The sequence below is a fragment of the Hippoglossus stenolepis genome, chromosome 17 (genome assembly GCF_022539355.2).
Source record: "Hippoglossus stenolepis isolate QCI-W04-F060 chromosome 17, HSTE1.2, whole genome shotgun sequence".
Lineage (NCBI taxonomy): Eukaryota > Metazoa > Chordata > Actinopteri > Pleuronectiformes > Pleuronectidae > Hippoglossus > Hippoglossus stenolepis.
Window position 1 is genome coordinate 6,518,333 of NC_061499.1, and position 24,376 is coordinate 6,542,708.

The 24,376-nt window shown below is 44.4% G+C and overlaps 1 protein-coding gene across 3 annotated transcripts in view; it reads right to left on the reverse strand.

Moving 5' to 3' along the window:
- rbms3 (RNA binding motif, single stranded interacting protein) overlaps nucleotides 1-24,376 on the reverse strand; it is a 260,118-nt gene that overhangs the window by 132,981 nt on the left and 102,761 nt on the right. For all 3 annotated transcript variants that reach the window (XM_035182376.2, XM_035182377.2, XM_035182378.1), the window contains 2 exons: nucleotides 15,814-15,971; nucleotides 3,140-3,198 (listed from right to left, as the gene is read on the reverse strand). In XM_035182376.2, the coding sequence (XP_035038267.1) occupies nucleotides 3,140-3,198; nucleotides 15,814-15,971 (217 nt within the window). The remainder of the gene's footprint in view (nucleotides 1-3,139; nucleotides 3,199-15,813; nucleotides 15,972-24,376) is intronic.

A 24,376-nucleotide genomic window follows, 5' to 3' on the forward strand; every position in this document is an offset into this window, starting at 1 on the left:
GCACCTCAGACCAGGCTATACAGCGCTTGCTCATCTACAGAGGCTAAATGTATAGATGGACGTACGCTAGTGGGGAAACTGTGCGTGTCTGTGCGTGGGCGCCGTACCTGTGTCTGAAAATGCGCATTTTCCCTGACACCTGACCCGTAAGTACCGAGAGGGTCATAACTGTTTTTCTGCTTTCCCACAACACACAGCCTTCACTCCCACGCTCCTGTTCTGCAGCGCACATTATCAGCTATCCGTCTTCCCATGGTGCTCTCAGCCTCAATCTTTTTTATAGGCATTATATTGGAACAACAAATAAAAAAACATCGCTTATAGAAATGCATTTATCGTGTATGTAGTGATGAATAGTGAAAAGCTATATACAATGTATCTGTAATCTATATCTCTATGTATGGAAAGGTACATCCCTGCAGTAGATATTAAAACTAGTTCATAACAAACTAACTAAACCTGCAAAATAATGCAATAGCATCTGTATAGTACATGGAATCTTACAGCTTTTCATAAAGCTGCTGCCAAGAAACATATCCAGCAGAGCCAGTTGTGCTGAAGCTGCGTCAAACAACAACACATATTGTGTATGGGAGCTGAAAGGAAGAGCCGAGAAGGAAAAGGAGATTTTTTTTGCCAATATCACTTTTTCCTATTTTGTTTTAACTTTTTTTTTTCGCCTGCCAAGCGCTAAGAGGCAAGTGCACAAACAGTTTTAATCAGTGAAGGTCGTCTTTAGGGGTCGGGTGAGGCAGGAAAACTAGTGACAACGAGTAGGTCATAGTGGGTCCGACACAGGAAATCCATCCAGGAGATTGGAGTTTGAACTTTGCTTCATTTTTGACTTAGCAAACTTAAATTGGCCAAAACGTTTTTTTTGTCAGAAAGACAGAAAAAAATACTTCAGGTCTAGATTTTTGTTTTGTTTTTTTAAGCCCAAAAAGGCAAAAAAAAGAATCATCTTCACATCTGTAGAAGTAACCTTCATTGTACATAATTATATATTCGCTATATGTTACGGTTGGAATGGCAAACGCAAATATTTTCAAGAAACAAATTATTATTTAACAAACAATACATATAATTTTTTTATCAGGCACCTTGTCAAATTACAAAGTTGAGTCAGTTTCAATTTTTGTGTGTGTTTTTGAAATGACATGAAATTGAAACCTGAAAATTTACAGTAAATCAAAAAGGTATATGACCATTGTTAAAAAAAGGGTAAACTGAACCAGCAGAGTTCAGATTATAGTGTATTATTAGTGTGGATACGTTGTTACACAGTATAAATTCAGCTTTTGAATTTAAAACAAGATACGTCCGCCTCTTTGTTTGGTCGATCTCTCGCTCCAGCTCCCTCCCTCTCAGAGACGACCGGTCCTGACCTCTTCTCTCTCCCATTTTTTCTCACGTTGTTTTGGCAGTGCGCTCAGTGTGCAGAACTAAACACAAATAACACCGAGGGGAGGAGAGGGAGCGAGGATACGGACGAGAGGGATGCTCGCTGTGTGTGATGGCGGAACAGCAGTGATAAGCCGCTGCTCTGACATTTAAACAAGTGTCAGGGTCGAGGGGTCAGATGACTGGAAACAATTCGTGACTAGATCAGGGCGATGTGCCGGTCTCGGCTTTGTTGCAGACGCACGCCGGCCCATCAGGCTTCAAAACACATGCTTGTCTCGTTCATGCTTTGATACCTTCTCACCTTTCTGGAGACGGTGTGAGTTCAGACTATGTTTTTTGTGTTTAAATACGAGAGCACTGTAAATTTCTCCTCACGCTGTTTCCTCCAGTGTGCCCACCTCCCACTCTTCCAGTGGGTACAGAGCAGGACCATCCCTTCCACTCATAAAATACATCTGCTTACATTTGCTTCTTGGCATTTCAGCGGCGCTGCATTCCAGGAGGGTGACTTATGGGAAACATTGTCTCCCGCACAACACGCAGAGAAGCTGCGCTGGTATTCTCGCGCTGTGCATAACTCAGGTCAGCTGGACACCGAGAGGGATGAACTGCGATTGAGTCCATTTCCTTTATTTCGTCACAGGAGCTGGAGGAGGTCTGATTCACTCCTTTTCCTGCCCGACCTCCCTCGACGCTGCCTTTCTCCTCTTTAATCCACCCTCTGCTGTTTCCTGTGACCTGTGGAGACATCTTTCCCACTAACATGCATCCACTCTTGTCTTTAATAGCCCGCAGGACTCACAAAAAAAAAGGACCTGTCAGGATAATCAGCTTTTTTTCTATCCTCTATAAAAGGCAGAGGTTCTTTTCCGCGGCATTTTGACCCAGAGAATACCTGGCAGGATAAACCCAGACGTGGAGTGGGGTTAAGAAGGCGGCTTCACCTTGAAAGGCCACACTTCAGAGCCCGGGAAACCACAAAAAGCAATTAAAAGTATTGATGGAACTTCAATAGCTCTTAAACAGTGCTGCCAGACACCTCGGGGCAAGTAGCACACTAATCTTTTCTTTCCCTCATCTCTCTATCGCTCCATTCTCTCCCCTCGCTCTCTCCCTCTTTCACTCACTCTTCGCTGGAGACAAAGTTGGTCTCGATCATTTCTTAACGGAAGAAAAAATAAATATTCACAGACATGCGACGCAGGTGGCTGAAGTGAAAAACAGAGCAAAGACACCGGGAAGCTGAGTGTGACAATGACGGTAATTAAAGTTTATCTAATCCAAACTAGCTTATTAGCCAGCTAATTGGTTGTGTATGTTCAAGCATGTGAATGTGTGTAGTGTGTGTGCGAGAGAGAAACAATTTCAAACGAGCCACTAATGTCACTGCTGCATGTGCGCACCATTTACTGTGCACACCGCACTAATGGACCCTCTTACAGACACGCACTTTGCAGAAGATCATCTTCCATATGACAAAAGAGGAAATCGAAGAGGAGCGAGGGGAGGGGCTGACAGAGAGGGCTGCTAAACCTCTGAAGCACAAGCAGGATGTTTATCTGAAGCCCTCCTGCAGTGTTCACTTGCTAAATCGCTGATTTACAGCCCAAAGCTTCCTTAGCTGTGTAAAAAAGGACTTGTAGTGTTGTTCCTGTGATGAGACACGGTTTAAAGGGTGATAGCTGGTGCACTAAAAACACGGGAGGTGTACAAGACAGACAGAGTAATTATTTACCTTTGCACTGGTTGGTGTTCTTATCCAGAATGGCCTTGGTTGACACTATTTTTCCGTACCTGTAAAGAAAAGAGAAATGGAATTCAGTGTTTATGACTCTTCAGGACCTTTAACACTCACTTTAACATCCCCGCTGGTTAAAGCAGATGTTTTAATTCCGCCCTTTCTTCCATTTAGTTGCAGCTACAATTTGCAAAAGTAGCACAAATGTCAAAAGCCATCGGGAGAGAGAAACCACTCGAGGTTAATAACGTTACGTGTGCGGCTGACTTCTCAATGAATGTGCCGCCCCTGACATTTGAGAGGGTCACCGAACATTTTCATGAGGTCTAATGGCACACATGAACAGTGGAGCGTCTTAAAAGTTCAGTGCAACATATTACATTTTTATCCTTTCGCATCTAAAAAGTATCAAATGAGCAGAAAACAGAGAGTAGAAAACGAAACAGTGCTGGTACTGTGTAACCCCCCCACAGCCGAGTTAGTTGTTCCCCCAGTTTCCATTATTAATGCTAAGCTAAGTGGGAAACATGTTGGAACCAGCTTTATACTGAACAGAGAATGATACCACTCCTCTCAACCTGATAAAAGTACCCTTCCCATTTCCACTACATTTGCATTGTGCACACCTAGCTGTCACTCTGACGCTGACAAAGCCAGGTGAAGGGAGATCGGAGGCCACCATTCCCAACAAGCTCTGGAAGCATTTGACCAATCACAAAGGAGTCAAACCCACGTGTTTCAGACAGAGGCTGAAAAGAGGAGCTGCAGCAGAGGGCAGTCTGAGGAAAGTGATGTATTTTCTGAACATTAGATCATTTTAACGTTTCAACTGACAACCCAAATTAAATTATGAACACGAGTAGGAGCAAAATCTGTCTCCTTTATTGTCCCACTAGCTGCTTGTCTCAGCTAAAACAGCAGCATGTTGCATTGTGAGTACAGTATGGATGAGTGTGTGTGTGTGTGTGTGTGTGCGTCAATCTGCATGTGTGGATATAATTTAATGTATATATTTGTATACGTGTGTGTGTGCGGCTTCACTTTTCCATGTGCAATTCCATTTGTGTAGGTGGTGTGTACAAGCTTGTATATAAATACATAAGTGAGAACAATTCCCTGTGTGTTTAACGCACTTTGCAATGACTGAGCAGAGAAGCATTAGGCACGCGCACACACACACACAAACACACACACGCACGCACACACACATTCCTTCTGTAGGGAAGAAGCAGTGGTGCATCCTGGCCCATATTTCACCAGCAGGGGATAATTGTGCCATTTCTCAACGAGTGGCAGAGACTCTATTTACTGCATGCTGCGGTGGGGTGGGTGGTGGATATGAACTGATGAGATCCGAGAGGAAAACTACCAGCTCATGCACACAAACACATATTGAGTGAGTATATGCACACGCACGCACACACACACACGCACACTCACAGCATGTATATTTACACACATGCGCCTACCCTAAAAAGATATGAACACAAAGGCAGCACTCACCAATCAGCAGGTCGTCTCTCCTCTGCAGATAAACAGGCCATTTTAGCTAAAGAGATCCATCATCTAATGCAACAGAACAGGGCGGATGTGCAATGTTTGATCACACTGAGACACTCCAGTGTAAGTGCACAAGACGAGCATGGAGCAGGGGGGGGGCAGAAACTGCAGCATCTCACACTGTAGACGACCAAGTACAGATTGTTTATGGTCTGTTATGGTAGATGGGATTTCGACATCACTTTAAAGATTTATATAGAGAGTTTTTCTTAAATGCAGCCGAGACACCATGTATTGATTATAAAAATGTTAGATGGGAATTAGCACTAAGTGATATCGACTTAATCAAATTGTTATAGTTTGAAATAAATGCAAATATCAATATATAAATAAGAAACACTTACAATCAATAGTTATGATTGACAAGGACACGTAATTTCTTCTTTTTAATTGACCTAAAACACTTAAAAGGGAAACATATTGGATTTATGCATAAGATTCCTGCCAGTTTACTGTAACTAAAATCCCAGATGACATGGAATCACAATTCAATGTGATAATTTATTGATAGAACACTCAGTTCTACTGTATATACAAGCCGCTGAGCTGGCTCGTGTGCTACCTGTCCATTTATCTGCACACAGGTTCCTGCCCTGCTTCAGAGCTTAAGTGGGGAAAAAAATAAAAACTCTATACTTTCAGTCTGGGAAGCAGTTAAGAAGCTCAGTGCTTTTGGCCCAAATTGGGGGAAAGTTCTCATTAAAAAACTTTGTTTGGACTCTGGGGAAGCGGGAGACAATAGCTTCCCGATGCCAACTCATCACCGCTCGCCTCGTAACATGTTAAAGATGGCTCATCCACGCGTCCTATCCACCGTCCAAATAAACGCCCGCAAAGACACTGCAGCGAGATGAAAGGACGAGGTGAGAGGAGACGGCTTCTCTGGGGCCGTAATGGAGACATATTGGAGGTGGATGGAGAATGTGATCGGAATCTTCATGTTTGTGTGTGTGTGTGTGTGTGTGTGTGTGTGTGTGTGTGTGTGTGTGTGTGTGTGTGTGTGTGTGTGTGTGTGTGTGTGTGTGTGTGTGTGTGTCTGTGTCTGTGTCTGTGTGTGTGGACGACCCTGCTGGCGGCTGCTTCGCCTCTCTGCCAGCCAGGCCTGGGGAGGCTTTGATGTGACAGAGGCAGTGCCTGTGAAGCGCAGGTTTAACACTGTGATGCTGTGGCCCTGGATGCAGAGCCTGTCTCCACTAATCCTATTTCAATCACTCGCTGCCTCTTATCTCTGACTGGCCCTCGGCCCTCCGCCCCCTCCTCACAAATCTTCTCCTCTCTCTTCCTCCCTCTCTCTCTCCCCCTTCCTCTCTTAATGTCTCCCTACCGTTACATTTCCCCACCAATTTCCCATACTGGATCCTTCTCTCCTCTCCTTCCGTCTCTGGCTCCCCCCCCCCTCTCCTAATAGGAATCCCATGGCAATCATTGTGATGCAACGTCGGATCAACCCGCGGAAAATAAGACGCTGGAAATGAAACTGCTTATAAAAAATGGAGGCTTCATGAGCTATTTGAAGATGATGAAAATGTACAAATTGTGGTGATGTAAAACATGTCATTCATTTGACAGCTGTCCGGACTGTGAGATGCAATGAAACTGAAGCTCAGCCGAGAGCTCAGCTACGTTTCTGAGAGGGCGGCCGGATGTGCACGGGTGACACCCCCGCACTGCGCTTCTCCTTTCTCCCCTGCCCCCGTTCACTCGCTGGATGAAATGATCCAGACGTATTCCCTTTCTGTCATCAGAGCTGGGAAAGTGAAGTGGCCCCTTCAGCGTGAGAGCGAGGAAGAGCTGATCAGAACCACCACACGTCACTGCAGAGTGGGAGCGCGGCACGGAAGGAGGATGGACAGACCACCCAAGTGTTGTTCTCAGACGCTGGGCTCCTCCAAAGGGCTGGGAGGGTGTGAGTAGTTTCAGAACACGAATAACGGCTTGAATCGGAAGGTGAAACTTGAAATAATAAGACAAAGACCACCTTCTGTCACTGTGATGGACCGAGAGGCAGTTGAACCTGTGACCGCGGACAAAGACACAATCGCTGCATCAAAGACTCTGAAGGAGCAGAGATGAAGAATGGTCACTAATTCTTAGAGGTTTCATTCCCACCTCGACATTCAAACAGTAATGCAAGTGGAGTTTTGCAATAAATTGAGTTAACATTTAGCTTTAGAATTATTATTCCACACATAGTATTTCTTAGAAAATATGACATTTCTTGGTAAATTATATCTAAATTGGAGCTGGAAAAGTGCTTTTAAATAGGTTAGACAATAAATTGGTTTAAAAAGGTTGAATAAGTCATGATATCTCATCAACGACTCAATAACCAAAGACCAAACTTTCTGAAAGTCTTGATGACATTATTAGCTAATTTGACCGAACAGCATTTTTGGATAATTATATCTAATAATCGCTCATAATGCTGCCATTTATATATTGAGGATAATATTAATAATACTGTCAAGATAAGCATAGAGCCCCCCCCCAAAAAACTTGTTTACCCCATATCTCCCTTAATCAGGATCCAAGACATGATCAATTTAATTTTCACAGGTTTGTCAAATGACCAAATCAGCATGAAAATGTCATTAATATCTGTGATGGTGTGACTCAAATGTGTGATGATTTGACACAAAATAACCCAGGTGCAAATTGAGAAAGCTGGTGCTCGTTGATTGAACAGAGAGAAGAAGCAACAAGTAAAACAGATGCAGGAGGGCTTAGGCTTCCCTGAGCTGACTTGTGTAAAAGCAAAGAACTGTGGTTCCTCAGCACCGTTGAGCCACCTGTGCAGGGGGATGGGGGGCAGGTGCAGAAGGCACACAATGGAGAACAGTAACGTCAGTGTACCACCTCTTGCACGTCTTTCAGAAAGAAAAAAACAATTAGCAGAGTGTGGATACCGCAGCTGAAAAAGAAAATGAGCTCTACTGAGATTTCTACTCATGCAGGTGCAGAAGAAACTCATCATCCAGCTTCACTACCTGCTCTGTGCAGCACAGTTCACCCAGAAGGCTTTCGTAAGCTCGCACACTGTTATATGGAAAAGGTGGAACAGTTATATCGGTGCTTCTGTTGGCAGCACAGAGAAGGATGTATTATTTCTACAAATTAGTTTAGTGACAACTTTTACACCAATTTACAACCAACAAACAACTGTAACAAGCATTTTCTGATGTAACAGTAAGTTTTTGGGATGAGTCACTCATATTTATTCGCCAATGATCGGCTCCTAAACATTTGTGAACTGAGAAAAGGCATTTTCTTTTTAATCTGTGTTTATCAATAATCATAAATTGCATACACAGTGTAAATACCACCAGGTGAACTTTAATTAAGGGAACATGATTCATTTTGTTTCTGATTTCACGTAAGACATGGCTATTGCAATATTTCTATAATGTTTTTGCTCTGAACAGTTCAATTAAAAAAAAATTCTAATCTCCGGCTCAGGTAATTGTTGGGGATCTGTGCAACAATTTCACTCATCACGATTTAGTTTTTCTCTGAAGGTCTCCTATGATCAGATACAGCCCGCTGGTGCAGTTTGTACGGTAAAAAATTAAAAAAGAGAAGTTGGAGCTTTAAAAGAGAGAGATTCCCTGGGGAAAGAGCATTGTGACAGAAGAAAGTGGAAAGGACAAAATGAAGAAAGGGAACCCGAGCTTCATAAACAGGAATAATCTTTGCAGAGGTAAAATAAGAAGGCTGGTGGCTAAAAATAAGAAACCTGATGAAAACTGTTCAAAAAGGAAAAAAAGAATCTTAAAAAGACACAGAAAAGACAGAGAAAGACAGGGGACATAAAAAGAAATATGAATACAATAGCATGTACATTTTCCATATCCTCTGAGCCTCTATACTGGTAGTTTGGTGTCAATGGTGACAATGACGCATTTTAGTCAAATGCCATGTACATAATTAATATTAACATTTAATAGAGCTATTCCGGTATATTCTAGCTGTATGATAATAGAGTCGAAATTCCGAAAAGAATCCCTGTTTAAATATCAATGTGTTGGCGAAGAAAAGCAACAATGAATCAAAAGCCTTCAACAAATTGGATTTGGCTCCTGCACATTATCTTTTTCTTGGCAGAATTGTGTTTTTAAAGGTGCTGGTATTCCCCTGTGTGTTGTTGGCAGGTTTGTGGTGCGCTGGCAAATTTTACCTTCAAACCTTTAATGTGTAAATGTGGGAAACATCTTGGAACAGAGACGTAATCCTGCCTAGAGTGTTTTTTTTACTTCTTCTTTCTGATGCAGCTTTTGCTGTTTTTGTTCTTTACCTATTGACACATGACTTGAATGTCGGGCCTTTGGTTGGAAACAACACGGATGCTTTAATAACTAATAGTTTATTTTACTGGAAAGATAATAATAAGAAATATGCTAATAGAAATTCCACAACACATACAGAATACACAACTGCGGACTCAAGCGTTGTCTTTCCAATAGTTAGTCATCAACCAAGGTGTGAGCGCAGTTCAAAATAAAAGAGGCGCATGCCAATGCTTGATCTCTGGTATGAAGCCGACAGTAAACAGCGCTCGAAACAAAAGTAAACTTGGTGCGTTCTCAAAGGCTGTTGAACTGTTTTCAAATGCAGGAATGTGATGCTGTGCCAACATATCTACTGGAGCTCGAGGTCTGTTCTTCCTCCTAAATAAACGTGAAGTTACTGAGCTGCGGGCACCGCGGAAAAACTTCTTTGGAGATCAACAACTTTAGACTGATAGATATGGATGCGTTGACATCTTATATTTTCATTTTTAAATGAGGAAAATGTGTTAACAAGGGTTAGAGGTGCTGGTGGGTTCTTCTTTTTTTTTTTACCTCTGGACAAAGCTAGAAAAGCTGCCTCCCAGTGTTTTCAGTCTTTATCCAATTCTAAGCCAAACAGCTGCTGAATAAACTTCCACCCAGTTTCTTGAGTGGTACTGACCCTCTCATCTATCGCTTGGTCAGAAGACGAATACGTTTCTCTATCCCACCGTCAGCTCTTCGGGATCTAAGTGGGTGCTGCTGTGTCCTGGAGAAGATATGGAAGTCTGTATCTAGATTGGCCCTGACACCCATCTGGGCTCTAACCAGCAGACTGAGGATGTATTTGCTACAGGACGAACAGGGAGAGAAAGACTAGAGGATAAAACTGCTCTGTGACAGCTACAGGAAAGATGTTCAGACACCATGAACCAAAAGTGCCTCAGACTGAGCCTGGGAAAGCAAACTACACACTGGTTAACCAAGATTAGGGATCAAGAAGAGGTACGGGCAACAGCCAGCGACAGTGGGAAGCCTCAGCTTGTTGTTGTGAGTGTAGCTGTTTACCGTCTCTTGCTTTCTCAAGCACACATGCTGGTCATCGTCAGAGTCGGACTTGCACAATAGCCTCTGCTTGTTGGGAAGGGTCCAAGCTGTCAAACCCACAGGCCATCCACTGCTGCCTGACACGCACAAATGACCACGTCTCATCTGTGCCGCTGCTGCTCTTCGCTTTCTGGATGCTGATCCAATTGAAAGGGAAAGTCAGTGGAGGGAAATGGTCGGGGAAGAGAAGGTAGCGGGTTAAAGCCAGAGAGTCCAGAGATCTGAGGTTTTGTGACTTGGGTCAATCAGTCTTTTTTGTACCCGACACTCTGCTGCCTCGGCTGTTGGAGCTTAAAAACCTTCCTCCACTGTCCAGCTGAGGTCAGATGAAATGTGATAATTTGTGCCGACATCCACAGTATTTGCACTGATTATTTATATGCTATAAGTTAATGTCAAATGCAGCGAAGTATCACGCAAATTTAACAGTTTTTAAAGGGCTGTGTAATTTGTATTAATTCAATATTAAAAAGGTTAAGGTCAAGAAAATCATTGTTAGAGCAATGATGTCGATTTTGGTGCAGAAGTGGAGGAGAAGCTCCTTTCCAGACTCCGAATAGGCAAACTGTCTATGTGTCATGTATACAGTAATTAGGGGGATAAATAATTCAAACAAAGCAGCCTTGGGCGGAATCAGCTTCTCCGCTCGCCCTCTGCTCTGAAATCAATGTTTTGGGGAGTTGCGTTTTAGTTCGTTTGACCTGGCGGGTGAGACGACAATGTCACCTCTGCAGGAGTGGAGAGATTGACATCGTGCGAAGATGTGAGAGAGCAGACGAGAGGCAAGAGACGAACCGGAGGGAGAGGAAACACGGAGAGACAGATGTGTTTACACACAGAAATATTGGGTAAGGTGGGTTCCGCTTCCATGATAAGCAGATGTTTCTACTCAGAATGAGGTTGTGAGAGCGGTTGAGTTTTGGACATTCCTGCGGCTGCCACATTACTTTTTCAGACCCTAACCACCACTATCTCTTTATGCCCAGAGTGACGCACAACTGGACCTGTGTGATGCACTAATGTTGGTGAGGATACAGAAGGATTGTGGCAGAAATTGGAGAGACGGACGAAGCAAAAGAGACAAAGAGGACTCAGTAAAAAAAAAAAAAGGAACCCAAAGTGTGTATTAAAACTTGGCCAACACCTTTGCTCACACTGCGTCTCCCCTCTGTCAGCTCTCTGAAGCAGAGGGGATAGGCCGGCTTTGATAGCTAGACAGCTAATGTCAAGAGTGGACCTCGGTGAGTCATTAGGGATAATGTGCCACTGCTGAGTGCCCGGGCCTCTGCTTCATAAAAACAGGTGGTCCCAGGGTCACCCCTCCCTTCTCCTCCCCTCAATTTCTCTACTTAGCATACCTCATGGCTCTCTCCCTCCTTCCCATCCCCTTCCCCCCCCCCGCCTCCTCCACTTCCCCCCTCCACCGTTCCCTCAGCACACACGGGAAAGGTTATTTGGACAATTGATGGTGATTAGCTCTTGATTTGGCTCGCTCTGTTCGTTTGATCAGGCTGTGGCACGGAGGCCAAAGCCAGTGCGAGCGAGGGTGCAGCTGTGACTCGGCCGCGGCTGAAATTGGGCACGGAGAACCAACAGGAGGAGGAGGAGGGGGGGGGGAGGCAGATGAGAAGGAGGTAGGGTGGAAGAGGAAGGAGGGGAGGGGCAAGAAGTCGGGGGTTTAGGGAGCTCTAGGGTCCTTTGCTTTCTTGGCGGTTTGAGTTATGGGTTCGGGGCTGCTGGCAGGGAAAATGTGAACTGTATGTTATTCCAGTTGTGGGCCCTCGTAAAAAAAAAAGATCTCTTTCTCCCTTTAAACAGTTTGTCCAACAACCTGCTTCCATTCTCTCTATGCCTCTCCTGGGTGGTAGATTGCTAACAAGAAAAATGTGGGTGCTGCCTAATACCTGGCTTGTAAAATGGGTTGTGAAGTCTGCTTTGCCCTGAAGTGTTTGGGGCTGTATTGGTTTTGTCAGCATGGTTGGATGTTTTGGCTCCATCGATCTTTGGGTTGGAGGGGGTTGGGGGTTGGGTTGATACAGTGCCTCAACCTGCCTGGTTATGCCAAGGATTTTTTTTCTCACAGTAACGGCCGCTCCATCCACCGCTCCACCCATTCCTCCATCCATCCTTCCACTCGTACAGCCAGCCAGGCAAGTAGGAAGGCCTCTCGCTATCTGGGTGTTGAGCCAACAAATCCCCACTCCACTCCTTTGGCCTCTTCGCTACACCCATATATCAGGTTGACGGCTGCAGGGAACCCAACATCCAGCCAGCTGAACAAAACAGAGATTAAGCACCCACCCGAATCCATTTAATTACTCGTTCAACAGCTCTCGGCATGTAACCCCAACTGCTGTGAGAACTTTGGTGTTCTCCAGTCTTTACTTTTGCTCCCAGCGACCACAGGGAGGTTGGTTGAAGGAGGTGAATGGTCACAAAGAAATCTTGCCCTTGGTAACTCAAACGCTCTTTGTGTACCGCGTGTTTGTGTCCCCACAAATTTAAGGCTTGGTTACCAGGGTGTGTGCGGCTGGGGGTGGAAGTCAGCTGAAATGTTAACATGACATCACATCTGTAGACATCTGCGAATACAGACTTTCTTCACTGACGAGTAAAGCCAGCATCAACAAAGAGAACAAAAGCACCACAAAATAAAATAAAACAATGATCTCATTATTTATAACACGTAATGTCCCATGTGCTCACACAGGATTAATGCATTAAAGTAATTTTGCAATATTTATTTAGCATTTGTTACGGTGTTATCTTCACAGGTAGGGATGTCTCTTTCTCTTTTGAAATAACATTGACCAAAATGAGGAGTTTTTAAATCTAGAAATTCAAACTTCTGCAAGAACTGTGATTTTTGAGAGGTTGGAAGGCCGTGATGCGGGTAACTGAACCCATGACGGGTTTACAAAGACGGGGGGTTACAGCAACAGTAGAAGGCATTCATTTTTTGGCATCGCTCAGATGATGTGCAACAGCCTCCAATCAGCAGCTACAATATGGCCTGATGTCAAGAATGCATCAGTTGGGCGGCAGCATGTCCACTTTCGAGATATTAGGTGAACCAGGTTGGCAAGAGCTGCCTTTCAAACCACACACACACACACACACACACACACAAACTTATATAGTAATCCTCGAGAGAGCCGATAGATAGTGATGAGGAAAAATTGCTAGGCCAGCTAATGTGACTGAAACTCCCCCAGTTCTCATTTTCCTAAAACTACAGTGCATTTAGTGAGCGTTTATGTTTAACAGAGAGTCTCCCTGGGAGAGCTGATGGGCTGAGGGCCAGGAGGGGGGGTGCTGGGTGCTGTAGGGGGAGCGGGCATCTGCGAAATATATATATATATATATAAAAAAACCTGAGGGGAACCAAGGGTGCTGCAGACTGCAGAACAGTTGCATGACCTTTTCTTGAATGCTGCCACCCGCCAGCCACTGAAACACGGTCTGGCTAATTAAAGTTTCAGTGGCACTGGATTTTCACTGGCACACCTCAAGCAACCTTGGGGGCTATTGTGCGGGCGATACACACAGAGGGACGGATGGGAAATGTAAGAAAAGAGAGAGAGACAGAGGAAGCCGTGGAAAAAGCTGAGCCACTAGAGGACAGCACGACAGATCCAAGCAGTAACACACAGAGTCGGCGGGAGCAAGGCTATATATTAGAATGCAAATCTAGACTCACAAACATGCAGACTCCCCGGGTGTTTTACATAAGCTCCGACTTGGTTTGCCCTTCTAAACAGAATTGCTCAAAACATTCAAGATCACATGGAATTAGAAATGAAATTGAAACTGTTCAACTCAGTGTAACAGAGTGGATGCTGGAGCTAAGCAAGAGATATGCAATGCCAAAATGCTGAGTGCTTTTCCAAATCTTATCGGTCCGCCTGTCAGCCTAATGGAATTCCGATGGGTCAGTATCAAGAATAAATGCATGACTTATGACATGGTAACCGGGAGCATTACCAAACACACTGGACAGCATGTTCCTGTCTCCAAAGGATCATTGAATAATTGGCCGCGTTTGACCAAGACATTTCTGGAAATATGGCCAAGGAAAGGTTATGCAACTAGACAGACTCGCTCATGGCCTGTATTTCACAATCTGCTGGCCTTGTCTCCATTAATGATCTTGACCCCCTTTTTCGCCATTTTAGAAGTGAAAGGGCCTAATGGAGCCGAACAAAGCTGCTTGTGTGTGTGTGTGTGGTTGTATGTGATTGTGTGTGAGAGACAGAGACAAGGAGAGAGAGACAAGGAGAGAGAGAGACCAGGAGAGAGAGAGAGAGAGGGAGAGGGGGAGAGAGAGAGAGAGAGAGTGAAAGCCCCCGTGACTGTGTGTTCCAGCTTGATGAGGTCTTGGTCTGTGATTCCTGGGGGAGGTGGTCCAATCTAAGCTTTATTCTGCCTTATTAAGCTGTGTGCAGGCAGGTGTGCATGTGTGCATGTGTGCATGTGTGTGTGTGTGTGTGTGTGTGTGTGTGTGTGTGTGTGTGTGTGTGTGTGTGTGTGTGTGTGTGTGTGTGTGTGTGTGTGTGTGTTTGCTCTATCAAGAGCACTTGGCAGATTTTTTACGAGTGCCGTTGTGTGTCTCTAAAATACACACAGTTGGGAGCGGTTTAATGGGGTGTGGAAGGTATAGTACATGGACCCTTTTTCATTCCTGCGAGAGGCGAGTGTGTTAGTTTGATCACTTTGTCATTTAAGACCTTTAATATATCATTTGTGTGTATATACTGTACAGCTACCACAAGGACAAATGTGGAGTCTGTGCACGTCTTTTTTTACTGCACTGTTTACCTTATGTGATGTTTTATTACAAATACACACAGAAACGCAGATGCATGAACATATCTATGTGGACTCCTGAATACGGGCTTGTACTCTTGTCCAAAAAATAAAGTGAGAGCAGTTGTTTGGTTTAGTTAATCACGAGAACGATTTTTTTAACGACAGACAGACTGAGCCGACAGCGACTGGGGTCCAGGTGGATCTGCTTAGCTTGACATTTGACTTGGCTGTTCACTCCCGCGGTTTGACGCCCATGAGCTACAGCCACTGTAAATTCTTTCGACTGCTTCGCAAACGCAAATTGGTTTTCCATCTTCGTCTAAGTACAACATCATCTGCACAAAATGTCTCTTGTGTCTCCGGGCTGTCAGCTATTTATTCAGCGACTTACTGAAATATGATCTTGTCGGGGGAATCTCCCCCTATTCCACTTGTTTCGACTGCGAGACAAGATACAGAGAAGTTTTCCCTCTTCGTTAAACATCTTCATCATCTTTCAACTTGAAATACTGTCTATTTCAAAGATGACAGCTCAAATTAGGACTTCCAGTGTCTTTGGATTCGATTTTTCTCTCATAACGATTACATCCAATATCCACTTTCCAATGAAGGAAATCACTGACACGATCATAATAATTGACAAATGATCTTTTTTTTTTTTCTCACACTAACGTTACTGTGGAATGTATGGAGAAACATTCAAGTTTCTAGAATAATATAAATCAGTGCGGACATTTATATTGGCTGCACTGAGCTGGGAGCTCCACGCACTGTTTAATACCTACAGTGACGAGAAGCATATAATGGCCACGTAGACCACGTAAGAATGCAACTATTAAATCCCCTACTTAAGGTGAGATTTACAAAGTGGCACTGACAGGAGTGACAGCACAAACGCAGCATTTAACTGTAATGGTTCCCAGGACTTACGGTTGGCAGAGTTTGATGAGGTCCTGGTCGGTGGTCCCGGGTGGCAGGCCTCGGATATAAAGGTTGGTCTTGCTCAGCTGCTCCGCCCCTCCGTGGCTGCAGCTGTTGGTGCTGGGGCTGGGAGGAGCCATCGGATGAGGGGGTGGAGCATAGGGCTGCTGGGAAGAGAACAGAGAGAAGGGGAAAGATTCAGCACAAATAACCAAATTACACGTTTAATTTTTAAGACATGGTGAGTGAAAGGTGTGAAAACAGTAGAATTCTGAGACAGAAACAATTACGGGCAGCTGGAGGACAGAGAAGACACAAGATCAGGGATGAGGAGCCAGCGCCAAATAACAAAGCACGGCTAGGTAACATTTTTCTTGTCTTCTTGACTAAACTAAACTTCCACTAGGTTCTTGTTCCATCCTTGGGAAAATCTGTCCCGTGACAGGAGACACAAGGAGTCCACACAATGAGAATTCATGGCGTCATTAACACCCAGTGATGCAGTAAAAAGCCACTGGTTCATTTTCAGGGTGTTCATTTTTTTTAACTAACCTCGGGACTTTAATCTTAAGTAAACATTTTCCCCCGGGGGGAATGTGTGAAATTAGGGTTCATGAGGCACCCGGCAGCTTATAAACAGTTTTAAGTGATGGCAACTTCCTGCTTACTATTCATACCCTCAAAACCAATTTCATCTCACTGTAAAACAATTTACACCTCCATGGGTGTGATATCTTGACACAGTAATCCTCTCCAGCCTATTTCATAAACATCTCAATATGTCTATCCCCCCCCCAGTATAATCTCTATCATAAATATATTCAAAATACATTAGTTATATGATTCCCCCCCCCACACTTTCTTTTTCTCCCCCTCTCTTTCCTTCTCTCCCCTCCTCTGCTCTGCTCATGTGCCTGTTGTGCTGTTAGTGTAGATTTATGGTATAGGAGTCAGGGCCCCCTGCTCACAGCCCATTTATATCTCTATTGCAGGGACACTGCACAAAGTGACAGGAAGAGAGAAGCAGGGCCCTGTGGGCATGAGCGGAGAGAGAGAGAGAGAGAGAGAGAGAGAGAGAGAGAGAGAGAGAGAGAGAAAGAGAGAAGAAACACTTGGAGAGAGGAGTGAGCGATGAGGGAAAGAGAGAGAGAGAGAGACGATGCACAGTGCAATAAAGTAAGTGAGTGATGGATGAAACAGAGAAAGAATAAATGGTCAGGGTGAGAGGGGGACATGAATAAATACCACCACCAGCTTCAGTTAACCATGTTAACCCTTCACCCTCCCCAGAGAGAACCTGAAGACCTCATACTTTGCCTTAAAAACACAGCAGCAGGGTTGCTCACACACACACACGGACACACACGGACACACACACACACACACACACACCAATAGCCCCCAATCCACCCTACACGTTAGCAGCGGCTGCCGGAGCATGGCTGATTTGATGCGCTATTTTAAGCGTGTGTGCCATGCCAGCGTGTCGCCTTCCCCTCCTCAGACAAAGAGCCGGGGTCCCTAGAGCGTGAAGAGGGAGCCACGTCCATCAATGGCCAGCTAATTACCACGCTGAGCTAAGTGGAACTGATGGGCAGCCGCTCGCTGTGCTGGACGCACACACACTGTACACATCATCCAAGAGTGCACACACACACACCCACCCACACCACATAACACCTTTTTCACACAGTCGCTCATACAGTCAAGTACAGTGAACCATCCCCAGAGCTGCTGTTGGTCCTCTGAGGCAACTCAAGTATCAGCTAAATCAAGACCAGTCCCAGTCTGTGGAGGACGTCAGGTCAGAGGGCCTCAGTAAATTCAGAGCAGGGATAGAAAGTCTCTCAGATCCCTGGAGATGAAATATTAAAGTTCTTGTCGACATACTAACTGAAATATGGCTATAAAAGACCTGTGGTTATAGTATATAAAAACTCTGTGGCTCAGGAGGTGGAGCCGGTCATCCACTAACCAGTTGGTTGCTGGTTCAATCCCCAGCTCCTCCAGTCTGTACAACAAGTTGTGTTATTGGGTAAGATGCTTAACCCCAAATCACCCCTAACGTCTGTGAGTGGTAAAAAAAACAACAAAAACTAATCTATAGTATGAGCTTATAACTGTATAGGTTAATATGACGTATATGTACTATAGAGCATCTCTTCTGTTGGAGGTTTCTTCCTTTGTTTGCTCATTGTGGGAATTGTGCCTTGATATGACACATGCTGTGATTTGGCGCTATACAAATAAAACTGTTTTGAATCTACTTCAAATGCTGTTGTCCTCAAATGGAGTCTCAAGTTGCACACACACACACACACACACACACACACACACACACACACACACACACACACCTTCTCACCCACACATTCCAATTCACCTCCTCCACCAGCAGACGTCTCACACTGTTTCGGTAGCCCTGGATTCATCGGCTTCAATGAAAGAAATGGAGGAGCCGTCTCCAGTCGCTCATGAGTCCATGTTGTGGCCGGAGAAGAGAAGAATCTTAATCTCCTGAGAGCTCCATGGGAGTTATTTACTCCCACTCACAGGAACATGCACAGCTGTAGTTCAAGCATCGACTTTGAGGCTTTCACCTTTTCCTCCTCCTCCCCTCACCTCTTAGTTTTATTCCTCCCTGGTCCACTTTAGCTTAAATTATACACACAGTACTTAACATACTGCATGACACATACAAATCCAGCAGTACAAACAGGAGACACTACACAGACTTACTGCCGGCGCTGAAGGTTAATTGAAAGCCTCTCTCTCATTTCAAAAGCTTTCCTTCTTTTCTTTTTTTTTTGTTTTAGCCCTTCAGTAATATTCACACAGCCCTCCTCCTTATCCTCCTCCGCCTCCCTCGGCTCCAGGCTTGGCTTGCATCCTGGGCTTTGGAATTCATGTGTCCCGCCCTATCGATTTGCTTTCATTTTTTAAGGTCAGATGCTCAAATCTTACACAATGAGGCATGGAGGGTCAGAAGCAGCTCATTACTTACAGTGTTAGGGGAGAGGAGAGAGGGGAGAGGGCAGAGAGCAGGGTTGTCCAAGGGGAAAGAAAAAAGCCGGAAGACCCCCCCCTCCCTCCCATGGGGTTGAAGGATGGAGTGGGTGCCGAAGGTCTCAGAACAGCGGAGACTGCTGGAAGGTGGGAAGAGCCGAGTGGGTTTTTTCTCACATTCCCAACGACTTAGTGGATTTAATGGTTAATTGCTTTTATTTTAATATTGACAAAATACCGGGACCACTCCTGAAAATTGTACATACGGGAGAAATGTACAAATTCTGCCATTTTAATGAGCCCTGTCCAGGGTAATGTGTGTATATACATGCTTGAGCTAGAACATGCATGAGAGAAATTAGAAAACACACATACACACACACACACACACACACACACAACCACAAAATGTTTCCCCCTTCTTTAGTTTTAAATCTAGTTTTCTCTCCGCTTCCTCTGCTCGCCCCACTGGAGGTTAACAACTGAGCTTGTTTATCTTTCCGGACGGTTTTCGTGACTCTGTTTACCCTCAGCCTGTCACCCTGTAATATCCGGCTTCTCAAATATATAATAAATACAGGCCTCATGTGTCAGAATGATGAGGATTGAATACAGCACTTGACAAAGCGCGTTTCGGCGACAGAGCGGAGGGAGAAGGAAGGATTGAGAAGAAAGAAAAGAGGAACAAAGAAGAAGAGGATAAAGAAGAGTTTAAAGGGAGAAGTAGAGGAGGGGGGTGGGAGAAGAGCTGGTTATGACACTTCAAAAAATCTCCAGGTGGTAAATGAGAAAAAGCTCCATTTTCCCTCCTCCCTACCCAGCTGTGACACGCTGCTACAGAGGCTTACCGGGGATTTCAATTTGCTGCACTGTATTTTAGACGAGCAGAATGGTTTACACAGGCCCAATTTACCGAGCCAGTCGTGCAGCGGGGTTCACAGCCTCGGTGACATGCCAGGGAATGTTTATGAGTGTATTAAGTGAGGATGATAAATCTGGCGTACGTTGCATAGGCTGAGGGCGCACGGCGCTGCGCTGCACATTCTAAGGACAACGCACCCTGTCTGTCACTGAAAATAATACTTACTTACCTGATCTGGCTCTGTGTGTGTCGTGTTGTTGTTGTGCATTGTTCATGTATTCTCTCCATACAGCATCTGCACCTTGTATTAAATTGTTTTGCATTCTGTGAGTGATGTTGGCAGCTCTGTGAGAATGCAGTTTTTAGATAATCCCGAGGGATTTTGAAATTGTTTATTTAACTTTGGAAATAGGCCAATTTTCTTATAATTAATCCATAACTTTATCTAAAAGGGGGGAAAAGGTGGCTTTTAGAAATGAGAGCTGAGAAAGAATGAAGTCTGGGAAAAGTCGAATTTAACTTTTCAATCACGTAACGCATTCAAATTCCAGGCAGGCAGCACCTGCTAAGTTGGGTTTCCCTTTTTTTTTCCCAAGTTGATTATATCCCCAGATAAAGTGGTTTCCTGCTTGTATAAAAATTGCGAGACCATTCCATGTGAGTAAACACAGAGAAGCTCAAGCAGTAATTGGAACGAAAGCAGGGTTGTGGCTTCCCTGCCTCTCTCCCTTCCTCCCTGCCCTCTGCAGGGCAGGGCTGCGACTGGAGGAGAGGCGGCTGTGCACCAGCGTGGTAATTGGCCCTGATTTATAGGAGGCCGGAGCAGCCAGCGAGAACCAGCTCTACACTGGCACGGGGCCAGACAAGGCCGCGCTGTCGATACCAGTAAACCAACCCAACCCAACCCAAACCCCCCCTGCGGCCTGTGCACCACCACTCCACATCAGCTGTCACCATGCAGGAGGGTGCTTGTGCGATTTTTCTATTTGTTTGTTTCACACACACAGTGAGAAAAAAAACTGCCAAAAAAAAAAAAAAAAAAATGACAAGCCGTCTCCTTAAATTGAAGAACAAAGCCTCTCAGTTTATCCTCCATTAATTCATGCTGGCAAAGACACTTAAAGACAAGCACGGTCCCAGAGGCATCGCTTCCCAACTGCCAGAACTAACAGCTAGCTCGGCGGTCGGCTGCATTCACAACAGCCTTCAAGCACGAGGGGAACACAAATCCCCCATCCATCCTGGATTGCTGCTTCCAAACCTTTAGCCCTTAAACATGTGTTTTGAGAGCGGCGGCTGCATCTCAATGCCGAGGAGAGAAGAGGGGGAGGGACACTGAGAGACGGGAGGAAGAGAGCGATTGCCCGTCCTCCTTTATTTTTTGCCTCTCGTCTCCACGCCTCGCTCTTTCACTCTTTGTCTGTCGAGGTAAACCCACAGCCAGAGGAGTGAATAGCAAATCATCCCCCGGCTCACCTGGGAATGCAACGGTACTTTTTTTGTTTATTTTACAGCCAAATGCATCCTAATTGAAGACAAAAGAATGCTCTGGCTGCAAGGGGGGAGATTGTGCAGGAGGAACGGAGAAGAGGAGGGAAAGAAGCAGGGGAAAGAGGTGCAGGTATGAAGGAGGTGAAGCTACGTGAAGCCTGAGAGAGGAGCCAAACCCCCCCCAAAAAAGAAGAAGAGGGGAAAAGTTGGAGTGAATAAAGGAATAAGACGGATTAAAGTATATAAAAGTAATTTATAATTCTCGCTGTGGTTCCAACAGTCTGCTGGCCTTCTCCCTCTATAAAAACAAAAAGCCTTGTGAGATGCTGGTGAGCCAACACTGCTGTGGACAATGCAGGGGGGCAATTCTAAATATGCTGATTGTTCCATCTTCTGTTTCTTTGAAAGCAGGAGATGGGGCTCTTTATTTCCTCCTGGTTCTCTGCCTCGCTTTCTTATACTCGTCTTATTCCTTCCAGCTATTTCATTACCTCCACCAGGGAGGTTAGGTTCTCAGTGCCGTCCGTTTGTTTACTGGTTCGCTTGAAAGCAAGGTTAAGCAAAAAAGATTTGTGAGGGAAGAACCTCTTTAATTTTGGTGTAGATCAGGATCAGAGCACGGATGCAGGAATCGTGTTGTCACTTTCTTTCCCTGCACTGATTTCCCTGGGAGTAATTAATGGATCTTGTAGGCATATTTAAGGAGCCGGTTCGTACGAGTGTGTGCAATTTGGTTTGGCTTGATTGAATTTAAGGGGGCTATTGGGCCTTGGTGGAGGTATGTACTCTCCTGAGTGCCAATCTAGTTTGTTGGCTGGTTTGTATGTTTGTTTGTGGGCAAGATCGCACACAAACAACGGTTTTCCACGGAATTTGGTGAGAGGATGGGACACGAGCCAAGGAAGAATCCAATACATTTTTTTTTAAATCACATTCTTAGGGAATAATTGTGATGAAAAAATAATCAGGCATGTTAAGGGGACTGATATTTCTGAGTGTGTGCACAATTTTGTGCGGATCCAAATAATAATGTGGATCTAGTGAATTTTAATGTGGTTTCATAAGGGGACTGTTCTGTCCTTGGTGGAGGTATTCGCTCTACTGAGTCCCGTTCCCATTCTTTCTGTCTCTCCCTCTCTCTTCCTCTTTGGGGCAGATAAGTGAGATGTTGTGTTCCGTGTCAGGACCCATGAGTCTGGATCCACAGCCCCCAGAGTTAAAATACAGACCATATCTTTTCCCACCAGGGAGAGAGATAGGATACATATATGTTATCTGACAGTGAGGACAAGAGCTATGGAGGTAAACAGGAGATGCTTTATGTGGCCGCATCGCTTAGAACACAGAGTCGTCCATTTTATCTGCGAGGGGATGACATAATGGGGAAATAGTGGTGGGTCTGAGATGCATCATTTTTACTACAGTAGATCTGCACAAAATGGTGCATTTGTGTCAGAAGATAATGTAATTCATTGGAAAACTGCGGCGCCATTAGCGCTTGTAAATCTGGGGACCAAAGGTGCATTGCCTTTTAGCTGATTCATTGATTTACACTTCTTTTATCAGAATTAAATTCTCATCCAGAGAAGCACGGTGGGATCGGTAATTAGTCTCGAATAACCACAGTTTAAAAGACTAAAAATAAGTATGTGCAAGGAACAACAATGCAAGTGAATGACCTAGAAACAAACTTTTTCTTCAATAAGACTTTTATCTGCAGAGGAAGGCATCATATCGTAATACTGCTCTGATATTATTACAAATTGACACAGAGATTGAACTGCTCACAAGCTTAAAAAAGTTAATGCAAATGGGAGATGTGGCTCTGATAAAATGTTAGATTTACATTTACGACTCAGGATTTTAACAATAACAAAAGACCTAGTTGTGAGCGTTGTGAAGCAGCGTGGGATCATGGGAGCTGTTGTCTTCACCACCATTTGATGAAAATCTACTTCAGGTGCAAACCATGTTCATGGATAAAGTTTTATTCACGTTAAACAGTGAATGACGATGAGTAGTCGTGATCCATTTCTTTAACGGTGGGTTTTTCCTTCGTCATTTGTCGTTTGGTCCGGAAGTTATAGAATAGAAGGACAAAGCCTTTGGGTAAATCGTATATGAAGCGATTAAAAGACGACCAATATGTCCCGATACCTTGAATTAAATTTCTCTGGGTTTGAGCATTGTTGGAAATATTTTGGATAATCTAAGTACACAAGTCAACGAATATATAACATATGTCTAATGGTTTTTACACATTTTAAAGAAGAATTGTTACATCTTCAACCGTTTATGTTTGATATATACTCATTTGGTACTTGAATGACAAGCTTGAAACACCTTTCATAATAAAACTCCTCTGTAGTTTACTTTTGATCATACTTTCTGTAGATGCAATGCATATCATTATATAAAAACGGAGGTGGAGGCACTAGGGTGATATTTGCTTCTCACAGTTTGCTCATGGTACTGACTCAAATAAATTGACGTGAACAAAATATAGAAATTATTTCTCTGAAACGTACAGAGACATATTTTTTATCTTTCTTTCTTCTCAGATTAAAAATTTAACAGTGCGATGCTTTACACTTTTAAAATCTTGAGTTTAATCAGTCAAGAAATGCACATTAGACATGGCTTCTTAAAATTAAAGCGTAGTTGTAACAAACTGGCTTTTCAGCTCAAACTGTTTAAAAATCCATTTCCTACACGTCACTTAAAGCAACTTACTCCCTCAGTGAGGTCCTCGAGTTCAGTTTCAGCAAAGTGACTCAGACCTGGGACAAACACACACTTCCTGTCAGAAGATGAAACGCACAACACGTTTACAGAGCAGGTCGGTCACTACAAGCCCACACAAAAAAAATCTACATAAACACACCGTGAGCTGGCCGTGTTTATATCAGACCTCTAACGACCGTAAACTTGATATTCTCTGCGAACACTAACAGTCAGCCGGTGTTTAGGTGACATAAAAGGGGCTGAAGTGTGTTTGTGGAGAGCGATTACGACGGTTTGGCGGCAATTGCGGGGACCGACGCAGAGAGATCTGTAAAAAATAAAAGAGCAGGGAGCGAGCCGTGGGCAGAGCCAAAGTGAAACTCGATGGACGTAAATATTTGGGCTGATTTGTCATCATTACGGCCAGCTGGGTCTGTTTGCAAGCTCGCCAGTGTGGGAGTGGAGACTGCAGGATGGATGGAGCGAGGG